Below are 23,339 nucleotides of genomic sequence, written 5' to 3'. Positions count from 1 at the left end.
ATTTACCTGCAGCACTAAGTGAGCAGTGTCGATGACGACAATAGCGATAGAGATGCAAATCTGGATCTCTATCAGCTTCCAAAAGGAAGCTTAGCCATTAGATCGGTACATCACCCGTGCCAAAATATGTGATGTATTGCGTGGTTGCTGACCACATCTTCTCAAAGCAGTGGATGGTGAGTAAAAACGCTAATACTTATAAAGTGAAAGCATATAACTTATATATGTATCATTCGGACATTACCACGAAAACAGTCATGAAATCAAGATCTACGGTTGTGGGAAAAGTAAAATTAGCCAACAGAGGTCGTGCTGTCCCAGCCAGTCTAACGTTTAAGGACTAATTATTCCATTGTTGTCAAGGGTTATAATATTATATATACATAGTATACAAGCAATTCTCCTTGAGGATATAGAAATTCACAAAAGGGAGTCGATAGTTCTCCATAATAATGTTACTTCATCTTCCTTATATACTTTGTCATTCATTATTCTATCGTATTATCAATACTGGCATTTCAGCTTCACTAAATTTTCATGACTGTTTCTTAATCTTTATACCATTTTCTTAAACCGCATATGATAATATACTAGTAATGTAGAGAATGTGGATTTTGATGTAATTGTTGGGATTCCATTGTGATTAAGGCTATAATATTAGGTATGTAGATATACTAGAAGTTCTCCTCGAGGATTTAGGAATCCATAAAAGGGAATCTGCAATTCTACACAATTCTATAAATATTATTATCATCGTTTTATATGTTAATATTCATTGATCCTATTACATTATCAATCCTTGCGTTTCAGCTTCCACTAATTTAGATGACTATTTCTCATCATTTGCGTCATCTTCTAACACCGTATATGATAATATACTAGTAACGTAAATACTAGTTAGTAGATGATAGTTGATTTTTATTCCAACAAGTAACATGAATAAAACTAAACAGATGATATTTTAAAGTTTCATTGCAACAAACATGTTTAATGTCCTATTACTTCCAAAATTAATTAGTTTTTCCAACGAAATAGCCTTGTTGGCGCAATCGGTAGCGCGTATGACTCTTAATCATAAGGTTAGGGGTTCGAGCCCCCTACAGGGCTATCTTTTTTTTAAACAACATCCACACTTTATTGTGGTCATTGTGATATTCTTAAGAAACTTTTATTTCATCTATGATATTTTTTTTTACGTATACATTATAAATCATCAAACTCATGTGGCATTCTCCGCGCCCTTTGATATTTCCCCCTCGTTATACTCATTCGACCGGTCCGCTTGCGATGACTGGTTTGGCTCATCTTTTGGCTCATTTGCATCTTCAGCCAGCTCGCTACAAACCTTGGATCCGAAATGGTGCTCAACCATGTGTTCCACAGCAACATAGCCGTATAAATTAACAAATCTTCTTCTTACTACGATATTGTTATGGGAATCAGGCTGGATCTGCACTAATACTTTTCTCCAAGTCATCGTTTCTTGCCATTCTCTAGCAATGCGCTCTTGAATCCTGTTGACACTCTCATTAGGATATATAAGCTTCTTAACGATAGGCCTATTCTCATAATGCGGCGGAGGTAATTCTTCCGGGTGATAAAGTTTATCATGAATGACTTCATCTTTCCTTACAGCCGGGTTTTTGATATACTCCTGATCTGGTATGGCAGCTGTCAATACCGATAATGCAGACAATACAGTATTGGCTTCTTTTGGAGGTTCGAACTTTTGACCATCAAGAAATACTCCTTGTTCATTATCCGAATCTGAGTTGGCTTCATTAGTTTGTCCTCTCTTATATTTATTTATTTTACTTCCGTGGATAACGGCCTGAGGTAAAGTCCACTGCAACGTCGCTTTTTTGTTTGGACTTTCTGCAGGAATCTCCCCGACGTTGTTACCATTTTCGTTTGAAGGTGATGATGCTCCACTACTCTCTGGGCTATCGGAGGACACAAACTCGCTTGAAGTTGGAGAGTTCTTATTTTTTTTCCTAATTTTCTGGACTTTGTGTATGCTTCGCCAATCCAGATACAAAAGTGCAGCAGTTCGTAATGGAACAATACCATCATCCATGACATTGGCATATATCGTTCTCCTCTTAAAAGACTCAAATACTTTTTTAGCCGGCGCCTGTGGAAGAATTTCTAATATGTACTTGGAATGTTCTGGGTACACTTCATCGTCTGCATACAACCCATCTTTGGACGTTAACGGTGTATATTTTAAATTCAAGTCCCTTCCTGTCAAACCAAGCGCGCCCATATCCAGTGGAACAGACAAATAAAAGGGGAAGTCGCCAATAACACCGATGAAAGGACTAGCTAACGTAATAAAATTAACGGGTTTAACACCTTTAACTGCATCAAAAAAATCTGGTCTTTTAATACTTATGTAACGCACCGCCATGGATTGAGTTGGCCCTCCTAGGGAATGGCCAATGAATGATATCCTGTCTACTTTGTACTTTTTATTCAACTTATCAACAGTCTCAAGCACATACTTTCCAACTCTAACGCCCAAGCAATGTATACCGTGACCTGATTTCCCGACGTTGCCCATAAAACCTCGAACAATTATATTCGGATTAATAGACTCATCCATAGGAAACGTCATTTCTTCAATTTTATCTTTCATATATAGCATATCACACCCGATATTAGAAAATATACCATGTGTCATAATAACGAGATGTACAGGCTTTTCTGGAAATTTTGGTGGTAAATCCCAAAGGGTTTCAGTATCCCACATCTCTAAAGAGACACCTTCAATACTCTTAAAGAGCCCATTCGATTTCTTGACCACCTTCCTTGTAGTCCCTATCCTAAACGAAAATTCCAGCTTCGGAATTGTGGTTACCGCCAACTGCGAAATTATATCTATTGTCCATGAATAAAGAGAAGTGTCGCCAACTCTAGAATTCTCATTCAATAATATTTTTACTTTAAATCTTTCGTCCGGCTTTAGATTTTCAACAAATGGAATAATTTCCTTCCCTGGAAACTTGCGATTCTCATTATAGTTATGCGGCCTAACATCGATGTAAAAAGAATATGGCCCCGTCAAATAAAGCGGTCGCAGAAGCGCGCTTTCCTCGTTCTTGATCCTCAAGAATAGATGCGATACATCTAGCCCTTGTTCCTTAATTACATCTTTGTTCACGGAAAACTTGTAGCGATATAACTCACCTATTCTTAATCTCTTCCGCTCATCAACCAATAAGGTACCTCCGGTTTCATTTATCTCGAGCGAATTTTTCATTCGGTTGATTTTGTAAGGCATTAAGGGATCGAACCAAAATGGAGCAATTCTTTTATAATAAGAAGATGAATAACAGCCGAGTAAGTGATTCTCCTCCGCATTTCCTGCTGTTCATTGTTTTATCATACTGAATAAACAATCCTTAGAAAATAGCATCGATATATTCGCGCTTAACAAAGCGAAGAATTGAAACATTTTTTCAGGTGGAGGGACCGGGTAGTGCCGGATCAAGTAGTGTAGTATTTATTGTAGTACACTCTTACAACAACCCTTTAAGACGAATGGTGTGAAATCGGAAATTACTTTGTTGAAGTAAGGTGTAACTATATTTTAAGAACGTTTAAGCTGGATATCAAGATCTGAGGAGGTAGTATGAGTTCTGACGCTTCCACGTACAGACTTGAGGATGTTTTATCCAGCTTCTATAGAGTGGAGAAAATCAAAAAGATCAACTATCATCAGTACATTTCTAAAGCCCAAAACGATCAATGGTCTATCCAAATGGAATTCATGCTACGGAAGCAGGATCCAAAGACTCTAGTTGCGCTGCTTTCAAGGGATTTATGGTGTTTCAGTATAAATGATGATCCGGTACCGACACCTCCTGCGATAGAACATAAACCAGTGAGCCCAGATAAAATCGGAACTTTCACTGCCGATTATTCAAAGCCAAACTTACCGCCACACTATGCTCTTTTTTTAAAAGCTTTAAGAAGGAAAATTTACATTAATTTGGCATTAGGTTCACACAATAAGCTAATACAATTTGGGAATGCCTGCATATCATTAAGCGGAGTGCCAAATTATCTCGTACAGCTAGAACCACACCTTTTTGTAAACGGAGATCTCACAGTGTCGTTATGTGCCAAGAACATGGGATTAGTACCAATGAAGGAGGAAAATTTGGAAGAATCTTTCCTTTCAAAGCATGCGCTTTATTTAGCACCATCTGGAATAAGGATGCATTTGGCCCCTGCTTCCAAGCAAGGATACTTGATAACGCCACCAAAACATACAGAACTTCTCTTGACGACGTTAAGTGTATCTCATGGTATAAACTTACAAAATAAAAAAAATTTGAAATGGGTTGCTGTTGTTCCTGACTTAGGACATCTCAACGGCCACACACCTACTATAGCTTCGTATTTAACTCCCTTACTTGAAGCAAAGAAGCTAGTATGGCCGCTGCATTTAATCTTCGCCCAACCAGTAGCTGATATAGAAAATTCTACTTCCGGAGATCCATCAGAATTTCACTGTTTGCAAGATGCTCTGGATGCCATTGATGATTTCATACAATTAAAGCAAACAGCTGCCTATAGGACTCCAGGAAGTTCCGGCGTATTGAGCAGTAATATTGCTGGTACAAATCCCTTAAGCTCAGATGGAGCATATACAGAACAGTTTCAACATTATAAGAACAACTCAATTAGTTCTCAACCCGCTTCTTATCATTCTGTCCAAGAAACTAATAAGATATCTCCGAAAGATTTCTCCCCTAATTTCACAGGCATTGATAAATTAATGCTGTCGCCCAGCGATCAATTTGCTCCAGCTTTCTTAAATACCCCTAATAATAACATCAATGAGAATGAATTATTTAATGATAGGAAACAAACTACAGTATCAAATGACTTAGAGAACAGCCCACTGAAAACGGAACTGGAGGCAAATGGTAGATCACTCGAAAAGGTAAATAATTCCGTGAGCAAGACAGGAAGCGTAGACACACTTCATAATAAAGAGGGAACACTGGAACAACGAGAACAGAACGAAAATCTGCCAAGTGATAAAAGTGACTCTATGGTAGACAAGGAATTGTTTGGTGAGGATGAGGATGAGGATTTATTTGGCGATAGCAATAAATCGAATTCTACAAACGAATCGAACAAAAGTATATCGGACGAAATTACCGAGGATATGTTCGAAATGTCTGATGAAGAAGAAAATAATAACAATAAAAGCATTAATAAAAATAACAAGGAAATGCATACTGATCTTGGTAAAGATATTCCATTTTTTCCCTCATCTGAAAAACCGAATATCCGTACGATGAGCGGAACTACAAAAAGATTAAATGGAAAGAGGAAATATTTGGATATTCCGATAGATGAAATGACCTTGCCAACGAGTCCATTATATATGGACCCAGGTGCGCCACTCCCTGTGGAAACACCCCGCGATAGACGCAAAAGTGTGTTCGCTCCACTGAATTTTAACCCCATAATAGAAAACAATGTTGATAACAAATACAAATCTGGAGGGAAATTTTCCTTCAGTCCGTTGCAAAAGGAGGAAGCATTAAACTTTGATATTTCTATGGCGGATCTTTCTAGCTCTGAAGAGGAAGAGGATGAAGAAGAGAACGGTAGCAGCGATGAGGATCTAAAGTCATTGAACGTACGCGACGACATGAAACCTTCTGATAACATCAGTACTAATACTAATATTCATGAGCCTCAATACATAAATTACTCTTCGATCCCAAGTCTACAAGACTCTATTATAAAGCAAGAAAATTTCAATTCAGTAAACGATGCTAATATCACTAGCAATAAGGAAGGCTTCAACTCTATTTGGAAAATTCCTCAAAATGATATACCACAGACCGAGTCACCACTGAAGACCGTTGATTCATCTATTCAACCCATAGAATCCAATATAAAGATGACCTTGGAAGATAATAATGTTACCAGTAATCCGTCCGAATTTACGCCGAATATGGTAAATTCTGAAATTTCTAACCTACCAAAAGACAAGAGTGGTATCCCCGAATTCACACCGGCGGACCCCAATTTATCTTTTGAATCATCAAGTAGTCTACCGTTTCTATTGAGACACATGCCGCTAGCATCTATACCGGACATTTTCATCACGCCTACTCCCGTTGTTACAATTTCAGAAAAAGAACAAGACATCTTAGATTTAATTGCAGAACAAGTCGTCACTGATTATAATATCTTAGGAAACCTCGGTATTCCAAAGATCGCCTATAGGGGAGTTAAAGATTGCCAAGAAGGTTTAATAACAACCACAATGTTACAGTTATTTTCCACTTTCGATAGATTAAATGGCAATGATACGATCTCCAAATTCTATAACATGAAGCAGCCGTACGTTTTTGTAAAGAAACATCACGAACTAATCAAAGTCAAACACGACTCTCAGCCATTTATTAAGTTCCTCAATTTTCGCCCTCCAAATGGAATAAAAAACTTCAAATCCTTATTATTAAGTTCATCTTTCAAAGAAGATTGTCTGTCATTTGCGCCAACTCTATCTCAAACATATATTAATCAAGAGTTAGGGTTTTGTGAGTTGCTTAAACTAACTAATGAAGACCCGCCCGGACTGATGTACTTGAAGGCATTTGATAAAAACAAGTTACTGTTGTTAGCTGCGCAGATTGTTTCATACTGTTCTAATAATAAGAACTCCATCAAAAACGTGCCACCAATATTAATAATTTTACCCTTGGATAATGCAACTCTGACTGAATTAGTAGACAAGGCGAATATTTTTCAGGTGATCAAGAACGAAGTTTGTGCCAAGATGCCTAACATTGAACTATATTTGAAAGTTATTCCTATGGATTTCATTAGAAACGTACTGGTGACAGTGGATCAGTACGTCAACGTAGCAATTTCTATATATAACATGCTGCCGCCAAAATCTGTAAAGTTCACCCACATTGCGCATACGCTGCCGGAGAAAGTGAATTTCAGAACCATGCAGCAACAGCAAATGCAACAGCAACAGCAACAGCAACAGCAGCAGCAGAATAACAGTACAGGATCATCTTCTATAATATATTATGACTCGTACATCCACCTGGCATACTCGCGTAGTGTAGATAAAGAGTGGGTTTTTGCAGCTCTTTCAGATAGCTATGGACAAGGCAGCATGACGAAAACGTGGTACGTCGGGAATTCCAGAGGAAAATTTGACGACGCATGTAATCAAATATGGAATATCGCCCTAAATTTAGCGTCTAAAAAATTCGGAAAAATATGTCTAATTTTAACTAGATTGAATGGCATACTGCCGGATGATGAATTGATGAATTGGAGGAGACTTTCTGGTAGGAATATACATCTTGCTGTGGTGTGTGTGGATGACAACTCTAAAATCTCCTTCATAGATGAGGACAAATTGTACCCTAGTTTCAAGCCGATCTACAAAGACACTAGGTTTGGAGGACGCATGGATATGACCAGATTATACGACTATGAAATAAGGGATATAGACCAGGACATCCATGGAATAGTATTTCAGCACCCGTTCCCACTGGCACACTCACAGCATCGCTGTGCTATTAGGAGTGGTGCTTTGATCAAATTCAAAAAATGCGACGGTGATACGGTTTGGGACAAATTCGCAGTCAACCTTTTAAACTGTCCACATTCTGATAGTACACAATTGCTGGAAACCATCTTAGAAGAGTTTCGCAACCTGGCTGCTCTAAACGTGTGGTACGGTCTCTCTGATGGCGAAGATGGCCATATTCCATGGCATATCCTAGCCGTGAAAAAAATGATGAACACTCTTGTGCACACCAGAGTAAAAATTGCTAATACTTCCGCCGCTACTGTGCATACCGCTACTTCTTCATCAATTATTCTCTCGGATAAATAAACTTTTTCCGGCAACGTTTTCCTGCTCATCTGTAGCCCTATTTACCAGTTTTGGTTTTAGTATTATTCCGGGGTGTAAACCCAGAAGTCTATTTCTCCAGTCGGATTTATAAAAACAAAACCGGAAGCGGGGCGGTACGGCATTTTCACTGGTGATGCACGCCCAGCGTGTAGTCCGAGACAATTTCCACAGAACGCGAATGAGATTGCGTTTAAGGCTGTATTTTCAAGGCACACGAAGCGGCCACGTGGGTCTGCGATGGTGTGTTGATGATGTCAAGAATGGTATCATACTCCGTATAAGGTTATGTAATCGGAAGTCGCGATTCTTTTTCAATTTTTTCTTTTTATTTTTTTCCAGTTTTTTCGTCTCTGCGATGGAAAATTGTTGAAGTTCTCTTGATTAGCAAGTAGTTCTTACATCGCAGGAATCTTATGTTGCATAGCTCAATTTACAAAAATAACAAGGATAAATATATATATATACGCATATACTTTTTGGGTGTTAAAGTAAATTTTGCACCCGTTCATACCAATCGTTCAGATAATTTTCGCTCCTTAAAAAAAGAGAGTGCGTGTGTATATGCCTGTTCATTGCCTGTCCGCCTCTCATTATGTCTATTTCTGAATCTTACGCAAAGGAAATAAAAACTGCATTTAGGCAGTTCACTGACTTTCCCATAGAGGGTGAGCAATTTGAGGATTTTTTACCTATTATTGGCAACCCCACGCTATTCCAAAAGTTGGTACACACGTTCAAGACGCATTTAGAAGAAAAGTTCGGCAAAGAAAAGATCGACTTTATTGCAGGTATAGAAGCTAGAGGCCTTCTATTTGGGCCATCCCTAGCACTGGCATTGGGAGTTGGATTTGTTCCAATAAGGAGAGTTGGAAAATTGCCGGGTGAGTGTGCTTCTATAACATTCACAAAATTAGACCATGAAGAAATTTTTGAAATGCAGGTTGAAGCCATTCCCTTTGATTCCAACGTGGTTGTCGTGGATGATGTTCTCGCCACCGGTGGAACGGCATATGCTGCGGGCGACCTTATCAGACAAGTGGGTGCTCATATTCTGGAATATGACTTTGTGCTAGTGTTAGATAGTCTACATGGTGAGGAGAAATTATCTGCTCCTATTTTTTCCATATTGCACTCCTGATTTAAATTTGTTCTCTGCCTCCTCCTTCAATTATTTTCCTTTCCTTCGCATATTGCTACTTTTTAGCTTGAACTTCTTTTGTTAATATAAACTGGTACTTTACTTTTTAGGTACCTGGTCCACGGCGCCTTATCCTTCTTTTAATTCATATTATTACCTACTCTTATTCTCTCCCTTTCTATTTTTTTATTTTTTGATTTTTATAAGTTACACTTGTGTACATGTTATTTCTACTTAGTTATTCATACTCATCGTTAAAAGCCGTTCAAAGTGCCTCATCTGGTATACTTCACCGGCGTACCTCTGTTCCTCCTACCTCTTGCAGCAGGGCTGAATAAACTTTCGTCCACATCCTCCATCACTGTTGATATATAATACTCTCCGCCACTATGCGTCCATGAAACACTATCCTCCTTAAGATCATACCTTTGCACCTTTAATCTATTGAAGATGTTCTCAACATTGTAGAAGTTGATCTGATAAGTGAGGCTTCTTAAACTTTTCAAACTTATGATCTTACATCCAACTTTTGCCGTTTGTAGTATCTTTTCGACTTTTTTATTCAAATCTTCATCAAATAAAAAATTATTTACGAGGATAACATCGCACTGAGGAATTAGTTCAGCGACCCTGTTATTGTCCACAAAGCTTTTCTTCAATGAAAACTCCACGTTGTTCAAACGCATCCCATATAACTTACACCTCTTCTTTAGTTCCTCGTACTGCAGTATAGTTAAATCGCTAGCATCATCCATGATTTCACATCCGAAGCTTAATGCACATCCACATTCCAACGCAGCTTGTACTACGCAATTACCTACTCCCGAACCGAGATCCATGAAAGTGTCACCCTTCTTCAACTGGCATTGTTGATATACATCAGATAGGAAATTGGGCAAAAGTTCTCCATAAACATAATTGCTGAATGCTTTGTAATGTTTCAATTTATTCGCCTGCGGATGGATACTCCTGGTATAGACGATATGCAAGAAGTCATGAATGAATGAACGAGGAATTTTATCAATTGTTTCTAAATGGTCAATTATTCTTTGCCTAGGAATTTCACGAATCATTTTGTTGTATAAATTTATAGCATTCACGAAACCTTTCGTGTCAGAGTTATCAAATGATGCATTTAGGTCCGGTAGTATAGTTTCCTTCAATTGTTCAGCATAAGGTGAAGGTAAAAAGACCAGGCAGCTGTATTCAATTAATTTACCAATTTCACTCATTGGATTATAAATGGCTGTTGACCTTTTGAAGTCGACTTTGTACTCTTCCATATAATTTGAAAATAAAATACTCTGCAACTTTGCTGTCGTTACTGAGGAAGTGTCGTTATCTGATGTCAAGCTCGTTGGCTGTGGAGAATTTGTTCTTAAACTAATGGATTGTATAGGAGTTCCAGAATATATTTCATGTGATCTTAAGTACTCTATGTCAAATAATGGATATTGTAACCGTAGACACGGGCCATTCCAATCAACAAATGTTGATGAAGGACTATCGCGATCATTCTTCTTGTTTGCCCGACCTTTTTTCAATGGCTTTTTTTCTCGTGCAGTATCTATTTCTTGCTTTGAAATTGGGGTATGTTTATGGTTAGTCCTGCCATTTTTTCCTTTTACTTTTGCAGCTTTTGGCTTCTTTACATCCTTCTTCGTGGTGGTAGATGACTTCTTCCTTGTGTTTCTATTATTGGTTTTCTTGTGAATGGGAGGTATAACCTTCTCCACCAGCGGAACCAACCCATTATCCTTACCCTTGGTGTTTCTATCTCTTAAAAATCCTCGAGGTAAAGATGACCCATATATTGGATCGTATTTATTAGCTTCTTCTAATAAATTTTGTACTTGCTTAGAGAGAAGCGTACCTTTAGAATAGCTTGAAAGCGACTTGGTTTGCATATCGGTGCCTTTCTTCTCATCAATAGGTGATATTGAAGATTCCTGAGAGTCTAAGTTGGGGGACGACATAATGAATGAGTCTGAGTTATTATTTGATATACTTTCTTGACCGCCCATTACTGTACAACAAAATGTAACCAAAGCGCACAATTACTGGTGACCTCCTTGATGAGGACCTCAGTTATTTTTCAAGGCAATTAAGACGACGAGATGCCCTATATTCGAATTATGTTTATCTCATTGAAAGCACTTACCGGTCGATTTTTCAATGTCCCTTTTCATTGACGCGTGCGAAGGCGTCAGCAGGATTATGCATATATTGCTAAAAAAAATGGCACGTAAATCATTACTTAGTTTCTGGCTTGTTATACTATTGTGAAGTAAGTGTCTAAATTCAAGAACAGAAAAACAAAGAAAGTCACTCTACGGTCTTTAGCCGTAACATTTTTTCACTACAGAGAAAATTCATGCCAGAGCTCTTTCATCCATAAAAAGAGGCGACGACGCTTTCGACTCTGAAAATACAAGCTTTCATTGGAAACAATGTAGCGAAGCAGCTGACATTGGAATGCACTAACAGAAACTAGACAGACAGGTAAATGCCACACCATTAGGGAATATGTTTATTCCATCCTCTAGTTTTCTGGCAACAAATAAGATAAGGCGGTTTAATTACGTGAAAAAATCCTACCTACGGGTATTCACCGCTTCTTTCTCAAAGGATTTCTAGGAACTTGATTCGATCTCCAAGAGTACATCCTGGAATTTTATTAATAAAGCAGACTTCACTATCTATGACTACTTTTCAGATTCAAGTATGCCTATTCAAGTAGGAAAAATTCTCTTGCAGAAGAACGGCCAGTTATGGAAAGGGTAGAATTTATCGCTAATTTAGTAAGAATTGGAGAGAAGAAGTGACCGGGTGGCGATATTCTGTTTATTGTAGCACATTCACAAGGGGGGGGGGGAGTATCCCGTTCTTCAGTGTTCCTGTTGTCGTATTTAATATCGAATGGCATAATTCAATTGGATAAAGAAAGAAATGTTTTTAACTAAAAGATAGATTCATTAACAAAGCTTACAAGAAGCGCATGGCCTTCACTCGAATTGTTTAAAAACAAAGTGGTCAAATTATTCCAAAATCTTGAAAGACTCCCGTTCCTTGAGTTATTTGAGTTTCAAAGTTACATTTCTGAATTATCCCAACAGTTCTCAACAAGCTGGATGTTCTGGTTAATAGAGGTGTCAAAATTTCCAAGATTGGCTCATTGAACGATCAAGTGATGCTTTTTATTCTTCATCGTGGACTTTAGTGCAACATCCAAATATTATTTAGAGCGTTATATGTGCCTGGTGGATAACTTCAATATCCAATCTTTCTTCTTCATGTTATTAAATTATCAGTAAATTAATTAATTTAGAATACTCTGACTGTACCACGATGAAGGAACTGACTCAATTTTTTATGGGACCAATTTTAAGTGTTGGTTTCTATTTTTTACGAAGACAATAAAGTTTACAAAACGGGGATAACGTTTACGATAACGTTTACGATAACTTTTACGCTGGCAACATTGGGCACGCAAGGAAAACAACAAAATGTCAGAGCTACATAATTCAAAATGAATAAGGTTTGGTAGAAATTCATTTAATTTCCCTTGGTGCATAAAAGGCTCATCGAAGAGACTAGACTACACTTATTATGTGAATAGTTGAAACAGCCGTATCAAGAATACAACAATTGGGTACCTCAAACAGCCAAATGGAGAGACTTGAAAATATAAGCTGAGCGGCCTGAGGCAGTATTTATGGTAATTTATATAAAAAAAAATGCTAAACTGTTGGTATGTAAAAGAGAGAGGGAAGGGCAGGGACGTAGATAGCTGTTACTCATACAAACTCGTCAACATTTAAATTATTACTCAATTCTTCATCTGAGTTGGGTAACGTGGCAATTCGCTGCTTTGTGAGTTTTCTTTTCTTGTTTGTACTGCAATCCCTTTTAACTGGAGAGCTGGTTAACTTGTTAACTCTTTTCAGCTTTGTAATCCCGTCGTTCTCTTCATTTCCCAAGATGTCATTTGCATTAACGGTAGAACTCCTTGATGTCATTGCAGTAGAGTCACCAATACTAGATAGCTCGATATTATCCAGTTTTCTAGATGACGTGATATTTTGGTCATCTTTTGAACGCAGTATGTGTTCCTTTAATATCATATTGTTCCTTTCTTTACGCAGTTCTGGAGATTTTTGCAGCGCAGATAATCTTGATGGCGATTTGCCAGCTATCTTGGAAGATGTGGTATCATTTCTGATATGCGCATTTTCATTTATCTCATCGTCGAGATTTTTGGATATTGAATCAAATATTGTATTTTTACCTGAACTCAATAAAGATCTCAGTCCTCTTGATCTTCTTTGTGATGTAGGCGAGTCAGGATCGTTGCCACCCCTGTCGTTCGTTTGATTATTAGGCTTATCACGATTTACAATTGGCGAAAGAAGATGAATTGTGGGCTTTGATGTATGTGCCGCTTTTGAATTACGCTGTTGTTCATCACGGCCTGTTGAAGGTGTCCGTTCCTTATTATGTTTGTCTACAGATATCTGCTCGACTTTCAGTTTGAGTTTCAAATCATCAATGAATGCATCCTTGCTGGATAACTTACTTTGATAAAGAGCTTTTTGATTCTTCTGTACGCTTAATAGTTTTTCATTCTCTTGAAATGAAAGTTGTAACTGTTTATTCAGCTGGGCAATTTGCCTCTGCAAAAATAATGTCTCATCAACTACTTTCTTTGGGTCACCTTTATTGTTGTTCAACTTGTCTAAAGATGCAAACTCATACTGCGACTGAACATATTCATTGTATATTCGTTCTGAATCTAATTTAGCCTTATAATAATTTGACAAGAGCTGTAATAAAGTTGTCATGCGGCAAAGAAGAAGCACCTAATAGAAATGTTTAATAACCTTCTTGTTACACAGTAAATTATATGTTTTCTCCCTCAACTTTATTCTATCAGGTTCACATCATTTTCTTGAACCGTTTTTATTTGTTTTACTTTTCCTTTCAAAAGCTTCTAAGATATACATACCATGCAAAAAAATAAGACAATAAGTCAGATAGGGCATTTATAGACATTAACTTTTGAATATATAAAAATGGGAGACATATAATTATATTATGTGAAAAATTGCATAAAAAGAAGAAATAATCACGTTAGGCATCCAAGATAGGTCCTTTTTCAACCGCAGCACAGTCCTTTTCAACAGCAGATTCTCCCCGATGGTTAACTAGAAAGAATGAAACAAAAATGAAAATAACACCAATGATATACCAAGGCGTAAAAAATGCCTCTCGCCATACAAAATCAGCGAACATGGCTAACGGGATAGTAAAAGTTAAGGCAACGGTAACCACCAAGGGTGATGTCAAAATGAGGGCTTTACACCAAAAATAGTCACTAACAAAGATAATGATACAATTTAACATGACAAGAAAAGAAATGTGGAAGTTACTTGGTAGTTCAAAAGTTTCCATATGTGTTATATCCAGGATTATTAAAATTGGCCAAAACAACAGAAACGTGAAGATACCAACATAACCAAGAAACATCTGAATGTCTAGTCTGAGACCTTTGGATGATATTTCGTATTTCAAAAGGGTTGTATAGACACTGTAACCCAATGACCCCAGCAGTGCTAAAGTGTTACCTACCAAAAAGGAGGAAGCACTCACAGAATCCTGTTGCTTCGAGGATTGCATCACAATTAAGATAATTCCAAACAAAGACACAAATAACCCCAGCAGTTTTTTTGTCGAAAAAGTTTCTATTCCTAGACTAGTGGCAAGAAATAAGGTAAAAAATGAGGATGTCGATGAAAGAATTGTTGACGAAGCCACTGTGGTATACGACAAAGCAGCGTTAGCCGCCAAATTTGCCACGAACCACAAGACGCAAAATAGCAGACTCAACCTCATTGTATCCTTCACTTTCGTGTCCGCTATCGAAGACAAATTTGAAGAAGTAGAAGGAGTTGAAGATAGTAAAGGTAGGAACTCTGAAAAAGATTCTTGTGTGTGAATAGGTAATGTTCGTTCTGTCCGTTCCTGCAAGCTCTTCCTTCTTGATTGGATTATCCTCCATAGATCTGGCGTCAAATAAAGAGCAAACGATGATATGTTTAGATAAGTAAGGAAGAAAGGTTTATTGTACGCGTTTGTCTCGAGCAATTCATTAGTCAAACACGAAGCGCCAACCCAAAACACCACCACTACGGCCAGAAGCAGGACCCCTATCATATGATCTACGTCTATACCAACACGATTCATTCTCCTGCTTACTTTTTATTTTTTGCCTCTACCATCACTCTTATACATATCTAATTCTTCCTTGATCTCCTGCATTATTATATATATTCTTTTGAATATTCATTTCAACTTTCATCTATATGCCGCAGTTACCGAAAAATGTGTATGGGGGGGCCTACAGAATACGAGAATAGCCACAAAACGGTAAGCATTACAGCCTCACCATATAATAGTACTGTTAAGTGCATACATTCCAGTAGCCCCATATTATGACTTTATGCAGGACCGATGAAGATGTAGAAGATGGATCACCATGTGAAGGCCTTTCCACGTGACTTGAATTGTGTTGCACGTGACTAAACATTGTCAATTAACAGCAATAATAGAGTAACTATTAGAGCACAATTGCCAATCACGTTGGCGTAGTGTTCCCGTAGCCAGTTTGTATCTTATCTTGCGTATGCATTTACTGGGGCGATGTGATTGTGATGTTATGTCTCTGGACAGGTGCTGAGAAAAGCTATGTGCTGGTATGGTCGTTATCATATAGGTAGAGAAGTTGGCAGGCATCCATCAGAGACAGATCGTAAATACCACTTGTTTCTTTAAAGGCCCATTTCTTAACGAATACGTCCGGGTCGTCCTCTATTACAAGTTGACCACCGGCATCCGTTACTGTAGATAGAGAATCTAGCGGCGGTGTTAATGTATCTTCATTGTACATCAGAAGGCCGATGTATGTGCATAGCATGCCCATCAGCATTATGCTCTCCAAGGTAATAATCCATCTTCTTTGTGGGAAGATGTCCAATAGCGTGTTGATAAACTGCTTTGGTGCAGCCTCACCCAGCGATGATGGTAAGATGGACCATATTATGGTGAGCACCAAAGTGCTTGTTATTATCATATATTGTGAAAACCAGTAGTACTCTTTTGTATACATATTGTTTATTTATATCTTTTAGTATTAGACAGGAACAAACAGCTCAGATTCTTTTTTTGGCAAATCTGCTCTCCTCTTGTGATTGTTTCAACTTTCTTTCAGCACATAAATTTTAAAAGTTTACTGGGCCCAAGCAGGAACTTTATTAAGACAATAGGGAATAGTGAAAAAGCCGGCAAAGTGAAAATACAAAAAGCGAGCAATAAAACTCGTACTCTCAAAAAACCCAGAGGAAAGGAAATGAGAAATTGAATAATATTAATATTTACTTATTTAGATTCTCGTAAGATATAAGTGAAACTATAACGACAACTTTATCGGCGAAAAAAAGAAGGAAGAGGAACAACCAAAGAAAGTTTTCAATGAGCTTATTAACTGCAACATTAATATCTAGTTTTTCAGCGATTGGCTAATTTACGTTCTTGCCTGCCTTTTTTCATCACTTGTTTCAAAGCGGTACTGTCCAGTGGGTCCAACAACTCAAAAGAACAGAGTAGGCCTTCACTAACGGTCATGACAGCACCCCAGTTATCGAATTCACCACAATAGTTGGGAGCCGAAAACACTGTAACTAAGCTTCTGTCATTAAAGAATTCATAACCATCTTCCACCACCATATGTGCTCTACACACTAAATCGAATCCGAATTTGTTTAAAAATTTATTAATAGCCACTTTATTGTAACAAAAACTAACTCCACGCTCATTATCCTCCCATTCATTCGATGAATCTGTAGGATCCGACCATAAAAGGTCATTAATTAAGCCGAAGTCGGGTACATCGGTGGGCCTACTAACGTGCCTAATTTCGTCCATGGAATTTAGAACAGGTGATAGTCCACCATGAACACAAAATATTTTTCCTGTGACGATGGCTGCTAACGGTAGCGTGTTGAACGTGTCAACAAAGGTTTTCCAAATCTTGATATTACAACGTCGTTTACATTCATCATAAAACCCGTAGACTCTTGTAACATTGGCACATTCATGATTGCCTCTTAAGAGGAAGAAATTTTCAGGATATTTAATCTTATAGCATAGTAATAGTAAAATGGTCTCCAGGGACTGCTTACCGCGATCTACGTAATCGCCTAAAAATAAGTAATTTGCCATGGGGGGGAAACCGCATTTGGTAAAAAGTCTCAAAAGATCTGCATATTGGCCGTGAACATCACCCACTATTTTTACCGAGGGAGATAATTCTAAGAGAGCAGGTTGGGCAAGGAATAATTCACGAGCCTTATGGCAAATTTGAATAATCTCGGAATTCTTTAAGCAAACATTCTTGGTCCTCTTTGCGGCATAGCCGGCATCTAGTAATCTCTGGATAATTTCATCTATGTCCACTGGACGAACTGGTTTTTTCCTTTTCATTTCGACCATAGTATTAGTCCTAGATCCATTATCACCGTCTGCACAACTCCCGTGTACGAAATCACCTGTGGGAGATGGTGGGGAAACATATATTCTTTGACTGGAACTGGAAGACGATGAAGACCGTTGTCCTTTGCCCCGCGGACTAAGTGAAGATGATGAATCTCTGTGAGCTAGTGTTGGATATGCACTTAAATATTCTCTTTTTGACGCTGACGACGCTGACGGCGAAGGCTTGTCTATGTTTAGATTAGGGATAGGTGAGGTGCCTCTACCGTTGACGTTGTCTCCGCTATCGTCGTTGTCCCTCGAGCTCATTTTTCTTAACGCAGGTGAATGCAGTGGTGTGCTATAAGCTGTATTCCCAGTGGAGCCAAATGACGACTTCCTGGATGATGCATGCGAGTTTGATCTGTTTGAGAAATAGTCGCTGCCATTCCCTCCTGCTTCTGCATTTAAAGGATAACTTGCTGGCAGAGTATTGTCTGATCTTCTGCGTAATTTCGATGAAGTCGAGGAAAATCCTGTTACACCTTTTTCCGGTTGTAATGAATTATGACGTCTTAAAGGAGTACGCTTGGAGCCTCTATCTGCGGAAGAACTAGTGTTGATGCGAGTAACTTTGGCCATTGAGGGGCTCTCGCCGCCATCATCCCCCCTATCGTCGTCATCATCAGTCAACGCATTTTCGTAAGAGTTGAAAGAGCTAGTGGAATGCATGCTTGTACTATTTTTCAAGATGGGTGATTTGGGCTCCATCTGGATCATTGACGGGGGCAATTCTGAATTGTTATTATTCCCCATGCTCGACCTTCTCGAAGAGGAAGAGAGTCTTCTTGACGAACTGGGATGTGAGGTTAGGTAGTGGTTATTAGGAGGAGTGATTGGGGCGTTGTTTGATCGCCTATGGTTGCGATTGCCGTTTCCCAGAGTGGACGATCTGCGGGAGAGGGGTTGCGTTTGAGCTTGAACATTAGATGCCAACGACGCCTCTGAGCGTTTCGACCGCAGCGACCTCAGCGACCTTGACGATTTCAGCGAATGTGTAGTATCCGATTTTGTCAGTGGTGGGAGATCTAGTGTCTTTTTCCTGTCACCGTCGTGGTCATCCTTCTTGCTATTGTGCTTGGTATGTTGTTTCGAACCGGAATTACCCATGGTACTTGCTGATCAAATGTACGATTCTGCAGTTATAGGGGGGGTAAATAGAATAGAATCTGATATTTTTTCTCTGAATTTGCACCGTATTCTAGTTAACTATTTCTCTCTTTGTCACTCTGAGGCACCTATGTTAATGCTATGCTGAGACAAAGGGGGAAGAGGAGGCGACAAAACCTACTATATGTGTATTTCTTACGCAAAAAGGTACGGTTTGCGAAGTATATTATGGCTACCGTATGCTTGTATCTGTGAGATACTATATAGTTATGTAAACAATTTCTCTCTTCCAAGAAGGGACCGCCTTCTTCTGTGCATCGCTGAGACCCTGGCAAGTGAGTTACTTTGGCAAGTGCAACGCAACGGCTGGCGTCCAAGGCCTGTCGCGGCGACGTGGGGGATCCAATATGGGATGCCATAAGAAGCAGTAAGGTGTGAAGGCAAGACGTACATTGGTATGTGGAAGAAGTTGTCAGACACCATCGTAGCGGCGACTGCAAATTTTGGATTGTGGGAATCGCAATAAAGTAAGAGCGAGCACTACAAGGTTTAGTGCAGCGGCTGCCATATTTTACTTCGTACAGGCATTTTAAGGCGATTCCGTCAGCAGCACACTATGTTATCAATCAATGAAAACTGCAGCGAAACTTCTGAGCAGAACGCACAGATAAGAGGTACTTATCTGTTCATCAGATGGTCAAGCAAGGGGATTGAGTTCTGGGCAATTGCGCCTTGCGCCTGGGTTCAAAGGCTGAAAAATCTGGAGTTGGAAAGATAGGGGAAAAAGAAGATGGGTCAGGGTCCTTGTGACTCCGCATAAACTAGATGATAAAGAGTACAAACAAGTCGCCATGGAGAGAATCATACAGCAGACTGACTATGATGCGTTGTCGTGCAAATTAGCTGCTATATCAGTCGGATATCTTCCTTCAAGCGGCCTGCAAAGATTGTCGGTGGACCTATCCAAAAAGTATACAGAATGGCATCGCAGCTACTTGATTACTCTCAAGAAATTTAGTAGGCGAGCTTTTGGAAAAGTAGACAAAGCAATGCGGTCTTCCTTCCCGGTAATGAACTATGGGACATACTTGCGTACTGTGGGGATAGACGCGGCCATATTGGAATTTTTGGTTGCAAATGAGAAGGTTCAAGTGGTAAATTTAGGTTGCGGTTCCGATTTACGAATGCTGCCCCTGTTACAAATGTTCCCTCATTTAGCTTATGTGGACATTGACTACAACGAATCAGTAGAATTGAAGAATAGTATTTTGCGTGAAAGTGAGATTTTGCGTATCTCCCTCGGTTTGTCAAAGGAAGATACAGCAAAATCACCCTTTTTGATTGATCAAGGAAGATATAAACTTGCTGCTTGTGATTTGAACGATATCACTGAAACAACCCGTTTGTTAGACGTATGCACTAAGCGCGAAATACCCACTATCGTAATATCTGAGTGTCTTTTGTGCTACATGCATAATAATGAGTCTCAATTACTAATAAATACAATCATGTCGAAGTTTTCACATGGACTATGGATATCCTACGATCCAATTGGTGGTTCTCAACCGAATGACCGATTTGGCGCCATTATGCAGTCCAACTTGAAAGAATCAAGGAATTTGGAAATGCCCACGTTGATGACGTATAATTCTAAAGAGAAATACGCTTCGAGATGGTCTGCGGCTCCCAACGTTATTGTCAATGACATGTGGGAAATTTTCAATGCACAGATTCCCGAATCTGAAAGAAAAAGGCTCAGATCATTACAGTTCTTGGACGAATTAGAGGAATTAAAGGTTATGCAAACTCATTATATCCTTATGAAGGCTCAGTGGTGATTTTTATTTACAGCCTCAACTAATTTGATCTTAATATGCTTACCGTTTATATGGTACTCTTACATATACATAATATATAGATATACCTGTACTTACACTACATGCATTCAAAATATTGGTAATTGTAGTTTAGTTATCAACTCATAATTCATCTTCACCATCAATAGCATGTAATTTTTGAGCCTCTTTCAACTCTAATTTTTCTTTAGCAACTTCTCTCTCGGTTCCATTCTTTTTACTCTTTTGATTCTTTTCCTTCATCACGTTGTAGAAACCAAAGAACATGACTGCCGATATTGGGCCTAATAAAGGTAAATACACAGCTATCATGTGCTCTTGTGGGAAGAAATTTTGTTGAACCATTTCTCCATTGAAAAATGCCTTTTCGCATAGTTTAACCAATTCATTACTTAGATGCAGGGCATTGTTCCAGACGATATCTCCACCCTTTCCAGGATCATTTAATAAATCAATAATCTGTAGCCTTAAGTCTAAAGCTTCGATAACATTATCCGATACTTCGCGTGGGATAGACATGCCCTGAAATTGTTGAGTTAATTTCACTAACGACCATAATGTTTCCGTAGCTTTATCTAGATTCTGTAAAATTGTCAACCTTTTGAATGAATCTATGGTAATATAAGGTGATAACAAATCTTGCGAGCCCTCCGTTAATCCCAATAGTTGAAAAATATCTGTCGCAAAACGGTACATCATAGGTTCTAAATAATCTTCGCTAATGACTGAATTTGGCTTCAACGGCATTTTATTTATTATTATAACCCCCCATTGAGGAACTAGATAACTATTCCAATCTAATGTGGTTATTTCGTCTGAAATCCGAGTGCCATTAATGAACGCCAGACCATCGGGACTTGAAGAAGCACTAGGAAAGACTATGGCTAAATTCAGTGCAGAATCTTCTGGGTAATAGGCCATTGAAGAAAGTTCAGAAAGATCAATAGTATGAGAGAGATCAAACCACGTAACGCTTGTACATGATCCATTTAATGAATGCAAATTCAAATCATTATGATAAACAATGGATGAATCTACTGTAAAATTTACCAGTGGTGATAAGAACTTCCTAAAAGGTGAAAAGTAGTCAGTTAATGTAGGCTCAATTTCCCATGCAACAGGATTCCCATCACCTGACAATAAAGTTACACTTAAATGAATGTTTGGATCATAAGATATTGCGACATCGTTGTTTGTAGAAACGCCTTCACACGTTTTATTCAAATGCGTCCATTCCAATTGGAAAGTGTGCTCTACCAATGTTTGAGCAACAAAAAACGGTAGATCATTACTTAAAACGGCAGCATCGTCGTAATATACTAGTGTTTCTTTGGTGTCGTAAGCTGATGAGTAACCAATAAATTCGTCTAACTTCAAAGTAACGACATGAAACTGGTTGCCTTCACTTTCCATCTGCTCAATAGTCTCATTATATGGAAGAACTTGTAAAGACCAAGGGACCCGTTGCTCCTGAGAATTCAATAAATGGTTAACTTGTACTTGGATAGCGTCATGAACGTCAGGAAATCTGTAAGTATCTGACTTAACATACACCGGTATTACGAGATGAATATCTTGGAATTTGTTATTTTGAAGTGACTCAATGTAATTTATTGGTAGTGATGCTCTATAAACTGTAGTTAGCTTGTACCACAGTGGAACACCTAAAAAGAGATAAATGGCAACAAAGCAAAAACCAACCCATTTTCTTAGATTTGCATTGGACATTATTCTGGCGTGTAATCCTTATCAAAGAGCGGCTCTTTTATCGTTATTTATCCCTTATTAATATTAATGCACACGTACACACTTCAATTAGTACACGAGTTCCCTTTTAAACTTTGTATCTCTGTTATTAAGCTCCACGTAAGGACATCTTTCATTATTTATAACTTCTGGATTACACATCATTTAATACGTAACACAGATTTAACAGGCCATAATAGTACTTATTAGTTTCTTCAACTTAACTTTATAGGAGTTCAAATTCTTTGAAATTAGCCTGACCCAAACTAACAACTATATTTGTAGCTTTTTGCATACTCAAAGGACTAAGATGATAGGATATTGTATATATTCAATTGCACCTCTTAACTGGTACTTTATTTCTTGTGAATGTTCGATATCTTACCGCTTATTCTCTCATTCCATATGAGAACTCTCGTATAGAAAGGGAGACCTTTTTTCACTTGAAAAATGACAATAAGATATCCAAAATAGATCGGCTTGGGACAAAAAAATGGTTAAATTACAAGATTTCTGTAGTTTCTCAACTTTCTAGTATTAATTGGGGGAGGGGAAACTGGTCTACTGCTAGATCAAGTTTCCACTGAGTTATCTCACAAGATAACAAAAAACGGGGTTCATTATCAGTATAGTCAATTATATTATCCTGCCCGTATGTTGAAGAGGAGATTCTCGTTAGAAACTTTAAGTAAAACTTATTTTTGTTAATTTTGCAGCACATTCCATTCAATAAAAGATAGTTTGGTGCAGGGAAATAAAAAAAATTGAAAGACACATAAGAATCTAGAGGTAGTAGTAGTAGTATTACACGAAAGAAGGTCTAATTAAAATCCAATACAGAAGTTTTAACGACTCATCAATTTGGAAATGAAATTCCGTTGTAAAAAGGATGTTAAATGTTATCATGGGATTATTCTATCTACTGGAGTGAAGTCGGGACTCGCAATAAACAATTCTGTTTTCAATCATATACTTTGGGATCTTC

The 23,339-nt window shown here is 38.3% G+C and overlaps 10 protein-coding genes and 1 non-coding gene across 11 annotated transcripts, besides 2 other annotated features; 4 read left to right on the top strand and 7 right to left on the bottom strand.

Moving 5' to 3' along the window:
- Nucleotides 1-346: 346 nt before the first annotated feature.
- Nucleotides 347-597: a long terminal repeat (Ty1 LTR).
- Nucleotides 598-929: a long terminal repeat (Ty1 LTR).
- Nucleotides 930-1,034: 105 nt separating this feature from the next.
- YNCD0029C lies at nucleotides 1,035-1,107 on the top strand. The gene has a single exon. It is a non-coding gene; the product is annotated as a tRNA-Lys (tRNA).
- Nucleotides 1,108-1,219: 112 nt separating this feature from the next.
- On the bottom strand, nucleotides 1,220-3,283 carry YDR444W (putative hydrolase; the record flags this gene model as incomplete). The annotated part of the gene is made up of 1 exon (NM_001180752.1): nucleotides 1,220-3,283. One exon carries the CDS (start codon nucleotides 3,281-3,283, stop codon nucleotides 1,220-1,222), a length of 2,064 nt encoding a protein of 687 aa, NP_010732.1.
- Nucleotides 3,284-3,634: 351 nt separating this feature from the next.
- Nucleotides 3,635-7,897, top strand: SSN2 (Ssn2p; the record flags this gene model as incomplete). Its single annotated transcript, NM_001180751.3, has 1 exon — nucleotides 3,635-7,897. One exon carries the CDS (start codon nucleotides 3,635-3,637, stop codon nucleotides 7,895-7,897), a length of 4,263 nt encoding a protein of 1,420 aa, NP_010731.3.
- Nucleotides 7,898-8,510: 613 nt separating this feature from the next.
- On the top strand, nucleotides 8,511-9,056 carry APT2 (adenine phosphoribosyltransferase APT2; the record flags this gene model as incomplete). The annotated part of the gene is made up of 1 exon (NM_001180749.3): nucleotides 8,511-9,056. One exon carries the CDS (start codon nucleotides 8,511-8,513, stop codon nucleotides 9,054-9,056), a length of 546 nt encoding a protein of 181 aa, NP_010729.3.
- Nucleotides 9,057-9,331: 275 nt separating this feature from the next.
- DOT1 (histone methyltransferase DOT1) lies at nucleotides 9,332-11,080 on the bottom strand (the record flags this gene model as incomplete). The annotated part of the gene is made up of 1 exon (NM_001180748.1): nucleotides 9,332-11,080. One exon carries the CDS (start codon nucleotides 11,078-11,080, stop codon nucleotides 9,332-9,334), a length of 1,749 nt encoding a protein of 582 aa, NP_010728.1.
- A 1,773-nt stretch (nucleotides 11,081-12,853) lies between these two features.
- On the bottom strand, nucleotides 12,854-13,897 carry LRS4 (Lrs4p; the record flags this gene model as incomplete). Its single annotated transcript, NM_001180747.1, has 1 exon — nucleotides 12,854-13,897. One exon carries the CDS (start codon nucleotides 13,895-13,897, stop codon nucleotides 12,854-12,856), a length of 1,044 nt encoding a protein of 347 aa, NP_010727.1.
- A 289-nt stretch (nucleotides 13,898-14,186) lies between these two features.
- THI74 (Thi74p) lies at nucleotides 14,187-15,299 on the bottom strand (the record flags this gene model as incomplete). The annotated part of the gene is made up of 1 exon (NM_001180746.3): nucleotides 14,187-15,299. The coding sequence occupies one exon, from the start codon at nucleotides 15,297-15,299 to the stop codon at nucleotides 14,187-14,189; it is 1,113 nt and encodes a 370-aa protein (NP_010726.3).
- A 499-nt stretch (nucleotides 15,300-15,798) lies between these two features.
- On the bottom strand, nucleotides 15,799-16,221 carry GPI19 (phosphatidylinositol N-acetylglucosaminyltransferase GPI19; the record flags this gene model as incomplete). The annotated part of the gene is made up of 1 exon (NM_001180745.3): nucleotides 15,799-16,221. One exon carries the CDS (start codon nucleotides 16,219-16,221, stop codon nucleotides 15,799-15,801), a length of 423 nt encoding a protein of 140 aa, NP_010725.3.
- Nucleotides 16,222-16,619: 398 nt separating this feature from the next.
- PPZ2 (salt homeostasis regulator) lies at nucleotides 16,620-18,752 on the bottom strand (the record flags this gene model as incomplete). Its single annotated transcript, NM_001180744.1, has 1 exon — nucleotides 16,620-18,752. One exon carries the CDS (start codon nucleotides 18,750-18,752, stop codon nucleotides 16,620-16,622), a length of 2,133 nt encoding a protein of 710 aa, NP_010724.1.
- Nucleotides 18,753-19,603: 851 nt separating this feature from the next.
- Nucleotides 19,604-20,590, top strand: PPM1 (leucine carboxy methyltransferase; the record flags this gene model as incomplete). Its single annotated transcript, NM_001180743.1, has 1 exon — nucleotides 19,604-20,590. One exon carries the CDS (start codon nucleotides 19,604-19,606, stop codon nucleotides 20,588-20,590), a length of 987 nt encoding a protein of 328 aa, NP_010723.1.
- Nucleotides 20,591-20,731: 141 nt separating this feature from the next.
- Nucleotides 20,732-22,336, bottom strand: GPI17 (GPI-anchor transamidase GPI17; the record flags this gene model as incomplete). The annotated part of the gene is made up of 1 exon (NM_001180742.3): nucleotides 20,732-22,336. One exon carries the CDS (start codon nucleotides 22,334-22,336, stop codon nucleotides 20,732-20,734), a length of 1,605 nt encoding a protein of 534 aa, NP_010722.3.
- Nucleotides 22,337-23,339: the final 1,003 nt, after the last annotated feature.

The sequence above is a fragment of the Saccharomyces cerevisiae genome, chromosome IV (assembly GCF_000146045.2).
Source record: "Saccharomyces cerevisiae S288C chromosome IV, complete sequence".
Lineage (NCBI taxonomy): Eukaryota > Fungi > Ascomycota > Saccharomycetes > Saccharomycetales > Saccharomycetaceae > Saccharomyces > Saccharomyces cerevisiae.
Note: the sequence above shows the minus strand (reverse complement) of the source record. Positions and strands in the feature narration are given on the sequence as shown.